Here is an 8135-nt window from a genome sequence, read left to right as displayed (position 1 = left end):
AATCGTAAAAAATTTCAAAATTTTTAATATAATAACTTTTATGATGGGGTCCATCCAAATGCAGAGCTTGCAAATAAATGGTTTTTACATCTAACAAATTCACTAATTTTTGATTTCAATGATTGTGAGAAATGCTATACTTCTGGTGAGGAGAAGGAGGGGGTTAATGAAGACACATGGGACTTTAAACGCAAAATCTAAAAGTATATTACTTTTGGACTGTTGTAGCCAAATTGAAAGTGAAATTAACATCAAGGTTTGAAAAAGGGAGAAAGTATTCTCATGTATTATTTCAAATATATTTCCATGATTTCTTGGATCAGTGATATTATGAAATGTTTATGATAAGTATATATTTCCTACCTAAAAATTTAATATGGGTTACTGTAGCTGTTCCTGTTGATCGGTGGGAGACATGCCAGTCTCTAACTGAACATCGAATAGTCTCGACGCATTGTATAAAACAATTTGCCTTATTATAAAGTATTATTACATTGTTTCTTCCCTACTATATCTCTTCCTTTGTCCCTACCTGATTGTAACAATAACATTTTTAATGTTTATTATTATTGTTTGTACATAAATAGTTGTTATTTGCTACCTTGTGCTTGTTTATCATGTTAAGTTACGTTGAACACAAATCTGAGGAATTCAGAGAAATGTCGTATCCAGATGACGGTGAGTGCTTTTCTCCAAATTAATGCAGTAAAATGTTGAATATGATCAGTATACTTGCAAAGAAATCCCTGTAAACTTAATAGTTTATTACTTACCATTTTGACCGCGAACCATTTCGTCCAACAACAATGGCAACATTCCCCGCGTCTTCCGCATGGCATTCCGTGAGCATGCGTAAACCTTGGCCTGGATCACGTGTTTTTATATAGCGCGTGAATCGCAATGGTTTTCGCCGACGTCATTACTCGCTAGGTGGCGCGCGTGCACTAGATGTTATAGAAAAATTAAAATGGCGGACACATATAAACAGTGGTCGGTGCAACGTCTAAAATGCGAGCTTGCTCAAAGAGGTGCCGCATGTGGGGGAAGGAAGATCAATCTGATCGAAAGGTAGGTATCTAATATAGAAAAAAAGACATAGTTTTCATTCACGGAAATTATGAGATCGTTTATAAAGTGTACATTTAATCGTCGTTTTACAGCACAAGACTTGGCAGTTTAGAACGTAACTATATATAGCTGTTTCAAAAAATAAAACTGTTTTCAAGGCAAATATGTACACACTGATAAGCTCAAAAGTCAGACAAATCTTGTTGATTTCAAAGAGCCATGGTTGAGAAACGGGCCTACGTCACATTACTGTTTATACAAGTACCCAAAGTCGAAGCTCTTTTTTTAAATATTTTCATCTGACACTGTATATATATATAAACAATATCTACGAGCTTCGTGAGCTTAGCGAATTCGTTTGCAAAGCTCATAGATGCATTAAAAAAATGTCTAGTCATGTTCAACAACAATAAGAATCCACCAAAATCGATCTTAAAATGTAGTTCAGTGAAACATCTTTCACGTGTCTTTTATTTATATACAATTATTTGATATATATTTTAATCATCATATCTGTATTTTAAACTGTTGAATTGAAACATACCTCATCATAAAGACATTGTTTTATCAATAAATTATTTAAGTGTTCAATAATTTACACTTGATAAAGCAATTTAAAGGCACTATACGTCTAAAGGAACTACAGTAACGTAACATTAGCCGAGTACCATTAGAGTCCAAAATATCCTGGTCTTTTTTTTCACTGATTTTCAAATTTTACTTGCCAGTAAAACCAGCCCAGTAACATTAATAATAATTATAATTGCTTTAATAGACCAGGAAAACCTCAGATCTTTAGGAATATATTTTGTCATTGTACATGTTTACACATGTGCATCAAGGTCTATGGATCGTATTACTCTTCGGATATTTCGGGCTTGAATCGTATGACAGAAATAAGAATTTCAGAGAAGATGCCATCATAATTCCAGAGCCATTAGATGTATTCTGGCCTATAACTGGCTTCCAGCAACTCAGACCAGAACACAGGAAGTCAATGCCACAGTTAGCATATCACCAGATTGAACAATACTTTCTGTATAGAATGGCAGGTAAATTTGTAAATCAAGATTTAACTGAAATGTTTCTAATTATTAGTGATATCTTAAACTAGAATGTAATGTATTTCTGATTCTGCATGTACATGTACAGGCTTACAACATTATAACAACATACATCTGATCACCTTTTGAATTTAAAATAGAACATTCTCTAGGAAAATTTTCCAATTTTGATTTCCATTTTGTAGAAGACAAACAGATGACATCTGACCTTAAAGCCTTGGAAAAGGGCAAGGACCTTCTAAATGGAGAGAGAATTTTTGCATGCAGCATGTCATCAGATGATGCACATATTTATTTATCTGGAATAGTGGGTGCAGCAATGAAACAAAAGGTTTGGATCAACAATTTTAAATAGACATGATACAATAACAGGTTGATGTAATTGCTTATATATATATAAAACCTTGCAAACGTTTCTGAATTATTCATGAATTTATAGTGCTAACTTTGACAATACATGTAAAATTAACAAAATTGACCACATGATATCAGATGGTAAACTACCTCAGTGTCATTAAATTTAGCTTGATAGTAATCATTTATGTCCTGATGATTTTGTAAGATTATTAACTGATTTTCTATACACAATGGCCAGAAATTTTTTTTTTAGAAATGATCATGCATGACCTTACTTTTTAAATCCTTTTTTTTTCATATTTTAATAGTTATCCTACAATTTTAAAATTGGAATTGACAAAAGAATAGGAGATCCTCTGAATTCCCATTGTGAATGCCCTGCAGGCAAGGGGCCTCATGGAACATGTAAGCATGTTGCTGCTGTTTTTCTTATGGTGTAGAGCTTTGTGGAAACGGGAAATTTAGCAGTCAGGAAAGGTTGTACAGACAATCTGCAAAGCTTTCATGTGCCAAAGAAAATTTATGATGGTGTGTATTACATATTTTATATACGTTTGAATAGTTAATTTTTACATGAAATCATGGCTCATTAATATGCATTATGATGCCATGAATGGCTCTGTATATGTATAATAAAGTGTAGTACTTTATAGGTAAACCACTGGCAGCAGATAGAATCCCTTGGAAAAAGAAGCACACCGATGAAATGCTGGAGGATCCAAGGAAAGACAAGTACATGAAATTCTCATCAGGCTACTCCTGTTACATTTATAACTGTATGGTGAACTTCTGTTCCCAGTCCTCTGCCAACATATCATTGAGATATTTAACTCCTTCAACCAGTCTTCAGGTAATTTTTATGGCACTATTTCACAAAAATTAAATTCACTGTAGTAGTTGTACATTAGCATAATTAGTAATGAAATAGGAAAGCAGGAATAAGCATATACATAAATTGAAAACATATGTAGACCGAGAATCGAACCCTGGACCCTGCAACTTTAGTCAGGAGCTCTACCACTGAGCTACCCAGGCAAATATCCACGGTTCATATAGCTCCAACTACTACAGTAAAATGGATAGCTAGCTAGTATAATTGTAATACATGTAATACTTTTTCTTTATTTTATACACATTTTAGGTTGCAAGTAGAGACCATGATTACCTTCAACAACCTATAACAGAGCATCTTGTTGACAAAGCAATTGCTGTAAGTAAACTAATGAACAGAACTTTACAACCTAAATGCATTTATGAGGTTGTATAATTAATTTGTTTGTAATAGAGTCAGGTATATAACATTCCTACAAGCTCTGGCTAGTGGGTTAACCCTTTAGCTCGATCAGTAGGGTGCTGGACTGGCATGCCAGAGGACAAGGGTTCAAACCTCAGCTGAGGCTAAAAGTGTCTCTGTTACATGTTGAAAATCTGAGGTCAAACCAGCATTCAATTTAAATATGGCAGCAAGTATAAGAATATCATATACAGGTTCATTGTATCAACAAAAAGCTGCATGTTGATTTAACATACATGCAGGTAAAAAATGTCCCTCTTTCATTTTATTGTCCTCTTTTTAAGGTGTCTCCAAAAGATGCCAAGGACATAGAGAAATCTACAAGGATGCAAGCCAAGAGTAAAACCTGGTTTGATGAAAGAAAATGGCGAATTACTGCCTCACGTTTCGGTGACATTGTAAAAATGACTTGCAGCAGACACTAGAAAATTGTGTTCTAGCATTTATCAACCGAAGTCAATCATTACCTATCCCATCATTCATGGTAGGCAGCATGAAAGTAGAGCAATTTCCATGTTTGAAGAATTGACTCATTTCAAAGTTAAAAAGTGTGGGTTATTTGTGTTTAATAAGTTATTTAATACCCTTTCCTTGGTGCTACACCAGATGGTTTAGTAGAGAATGATGCCATAGTAGAAGTTAAATGCCCATATGGTGGTAGAGGTGTTGATATTAAACCAGGGAAGAAATTCCCATTTCTTGTTGAATCAAATGGTAAAATTACATTGAAATCAAGTCATAAATACTATGACCAAATCCAAGGACAACTGTATATTTCAGGTAGAAAACTCTGCTACATCATTGTTTACACAATTTGTGACATCTTGATCTTAAAACTTGAATATGATGAGGAATATTGTCTTTTTAGTTTATTGCCAAAACTAGAAATTTTTCTACAAGAAACATTTCCGACCATATGTTGCTTCTTGTTTGTAATAGGCTTGTATGCTATTTTATTTCATGCACATGTAAGCTTTTTTACATATTATGCACACTTCATTGTTGAAGTTGAAGTTTTTGGTGCACTAGATATAGCAGAAAGAACATAGAATGTACATTTTTTGATGCATTGGCTTGGTGTTTGCATTTTCATTTGAAGTTACATTAAATTAAGCCATTCTCTTTCTGTGAAATGAAACAATTCATACTACTGTTCTGTATCAATATATTGTACAATACTGCTGCTCTGAAGGGGGGGGGGTGTAAATTTTTTTATCTTTTTGTCTGTCTGTCGGTAACAAATTTCTGTCACATTTTTTCAGAAACTATTAATTGCAGATGCTTGAAATTTTAACACTCTTTATTAAATATGCCATATGGTGGGATTCATTTTTTAACAAATTCAATATCAACCTTGAGTTAAATGCTGACTTTACTTATGATGTATATTAATTATGTATTATGGAAAATGTGAGGGAAGAAACTGAAGATGTTGTTCAATCAAAGTTCATTATCTCTTGATCTGTACTAATTATTTGGCATTTGTAGTTGTTAATTTCTGTATCTTAATTATACATGTACCAGTAATTGAACAGACTCTTGGTATCTTTATCATGATTTAACAACAACCAATATTTAATGACCAAAAAATGGTATAAACATTGAGATTTAATATTCATTGCAAAATGACTACATGTATTATGAACAAATGACTAATAATTCAGCGTTCTCAAGTAACATTTCTCAAAACAAAGCCAACAGTTGGATAACTTTAAGCATAACCATCTACAATAGGTTTTCTGAAGTTTGACAATGAAAAGCAAACAAATACTATTCTTGAACCAAGAACACATTTACTGGATGGTAGTGGATGACTTAGAATTTTATAGGTCTTGGAGAGGCCAATTACTCTTTCTACGTGAATTCTCTTGGATGCAATTCTACTGTCTCGAACAACATCTTTTGGCTCAAGTTGCGATTTACCTTTCAGCATGGTAGGAGTATTAACATATACATCCATGGGTGCAAATAAATATTGCACCATAATTCCACGGTCTGCCATTATACTATCTTTTGGCAGAAACATATTTGATTCCGGTTTGATTATTTTGGAACACTCTATTATCTGTCGAGCTGATGCTGAACCACCAAAAGACTCACTTATAAATGAAACTGCACCTCTAGGGGTACAACCGATCATTGTTTTCAGTGAATTACGATGTTTGTAACTTGACCAAGTTATTAATTGGGCGTTTACATCTGATGGCTTTTGAATCGGAATCTCGGTTGCATCCAAAATTACTCTCGTTGTTGGGAACTTCTTCTGAAAACCTTCAGGCCTGTTTTTGTCGATTATTTCACGGGAAGGCCAAATGTCAAGTTTCTTGAGCTGAAAGTACATAAAATTTATCCACATGACAATAATTTTGGATACTGTTGATTCACTGATTTCAAACATGAGACTAAGTTCATAATCTTCTTTGGCTTGTCTCAGTTTAATCACTGTCAAGAACAGCTGATCCAAGGGAGAAATAATGGTTGGTTGATTTTTTAGGTCTGAAGCTGCTGGACCAAGACAGTAAAAAAAGAATTGGAAATGTTCATAGTTTGAAAAACCTGTGTAATAATCAATAGCTTTAGGATCTGTTCTAATGTTTTCAATAGAAAAACGACCAAGAAGAGTACATTGTACACTTTCATTAGAAACGAGCTCATCTGGGGTCAACTCAATTTCAAGATTTTCAGTCTCATCATTGGAGGATTCAACTATGATTTCATGCTGAACACCCTGATAGTCACAAATGATTGGTTGCGATGGGATCCTTGTGACAAGTTGGCGCCTTTTAGAAGTTGTACAGGTGAAGGGGAAACAGATGGCACAGCATCCTCCTTAAGTCTAGCTCGCTCACCTGAATAACAAAATGATGACATATAAAGAATGTGCTTGTCAGGCATTCATATGCTCATGAGGAAAACAAAAAACAGTGGGACGGACAACTTCGGAATGGACATTTTTCCGGCGTTGCGCACCTCTTTCCATACATACTATTGACCAAAGTTTAGTACCAAATGGTGGGGTTTTTTATTCTAAATAAATTTATGGGAAAAAAATTGAAACATTTTTAGATAGTTTTTTAGATATTTGAACTTAAAAGTTCCAACCCCATGGGATTTTAGTTTGGAAAAAATACCCCACAGAAAACCCCATGCAAACCCCATGGGGTTTTGCAATAAACCCCATGGGGCAGAAAACCCCATGAAAATAATGTGGGGTTTAAAAACCCACTTTTTTCTTAAATAACAGTTTAGGGTTTTTAATCCCATAAAATAGATGTCATGGGATTTATTATCCCACATATGCATGGGGTATTTTATCCCATTTGTTCATAATATAAAATTACTAAAATATTTTACCAATCTATTAAAATACCAGTACTCACAGTGCAGACAGTATGGGGTGATGTTAACTAAACCAATCCAAGCAAATAAATCAGATTCTCAATAATAAGTTACTCGAGACTGATTTATTCATGTTTGCATTAGTTTAATGACTCTAGATTTTCTCTTGCATTGAATTATAATCCACAGATGTTGGTAATGTCTTCCAAAAATGCCTTTTTTTCAAATGACAAGTGTCAGCATCAGAGGTATGCTCTGTCATCCTTTAATTTGCCTAAAAATATGTCATGAAAACTATGTAAATTATGTTTAAAAGATATAACTAATTCAAAATAAGTATTGCCCTGCTTATTATAAAATTCTTTAAAATCTGACAGGTTGTAAATATTTATCAATACTGAACTGTATTGTATGTACCAATGTTATATGATCCACTAATAAAGGCATACATTTACGGTTTATGCAATCACAAAGATTACATATAATATTTAAACTTCTGTTAAATATCATAGCATATTAAAACAGTCTTAAATCTATGGTCTCACTATTTCGAGAAAATTCGGTCCACGAATAAATGTTGGTGTTTTTTTTCATTACCTAGCTTTTCACTTGGAAGTTATTAAAGAATATATAGACGTATAAATTTAAAATGAAACTGATTTGCAGTCAATGGAATTACCTTTGGAAATGGACAGAAGAAACACAAACTTAGCAACACTAGCCCTACCAACTTATCAAGTACCAGGCGATGGGATTTACAGTCAAGTCGTACACAGACCAACTCGTATACAGGTCAACTCGTATACAAAATTTTCCGCATAAAAACACGAAAGTCAACTCGTATACAAAAAATTCCGCATAAAAAACTAAAAGTCAACTCGTATACAAAAAATTCTGCATATAAAATAGGTATGCTAAACTTAATGTCAACTCGTATACAAAAAAAATTTAAACAAAATAATAAGAAGTATCTTAATTAGCCTTTGAGAAGTCATCCATTTGGAGAAGCAAGA

At 33.5% G+C, this 8135-nt stretch overlaps 1 protein-coding gene and 1 long non-coding RNA gene across 2 annotated transcripts; one reads left to right on the top strand and one right to left on the bottom strand.

The window, feature by feature from the left end:
* The first annotated feature begins 967 nt into the window (after nucleotides 1–967).
* LOC128163209 (uncharacterized) lies at nucleotides 968–4208 on the top strand. The gene is made up of 7 exons (XM_052826755.1): nucleotides 968–1068; nucleotides 1963–2120; nucleotides 2318–2463; nucleotides 2798–2923; nucleotides 3289–3339; nucleotides 3631–3699; nucleotides 4068–4208. Exons 1-7 carry the CDS (start codon nucleotides 968–970, stop codon nucleotides 4206–4208), a joined length of 792 nt encoding a protein of 263 aa, XP_052682715.1.
* Nucleotides 4209–7163: 2955 nt separating this feature from the next.
* LOC128162630 (uncharacterized) lies at nucleotides 7164–7874 on the bottom strand. The gene is made up of 2 exons (XR_008240690.1): nucleotides 7802–7874; nucleotides 7164–7396 (listed from the first exon to the last, which is right to left on the bottom strand). It is a non-coding gene; the product is annotated as an uncharacterized LOC128162630 (long non-coding RNA).
* Between the last annotated feature and the right edge of the window lie 261 nt (nucleotides 7875–8135).

Source organism: Crassostrea angulata, chromosome 9 (assembly GCF_025612915.1).
Source record: "Crassostrea angulata isolate pt1a10 chromosome 9, ASM2561291v2, whole genome shotgun sequence".
NCBI lineage: Eukaryota > Metazoa > Mollusca > Bivalvia > Ostreida > Ostreidae > Magallana > Magallana angulata.
This window is presented reverse-complemented; position numbering and strand designations above follow the sequence as displayed.

Excerpts from the sequence above, each read along its gene's own strand:
- LOC128163209 (XM_052826755.1), top strand. The coding sequence starts at position 968 with ATGGCGGACACATATAAACAGTGGTCGGTGCAACGTCTAAAATGCGAG. Across the intron at positions 1,069-1,962 it reads AAGATCAATCTGATCGAAAG|AAATAAGAATTTCAGAGAAG; the intron begins GTAGGTATCTAA and ends ATCGTATGACAG. Across the intron at positions 2,924-3,288 it reads TTGCTGCTGTTTTTCTTATG|TCCTCTGCCAACATATCATT; the intron begins GTGTAGAGCTTT and ends TTCTGTTCCCAG.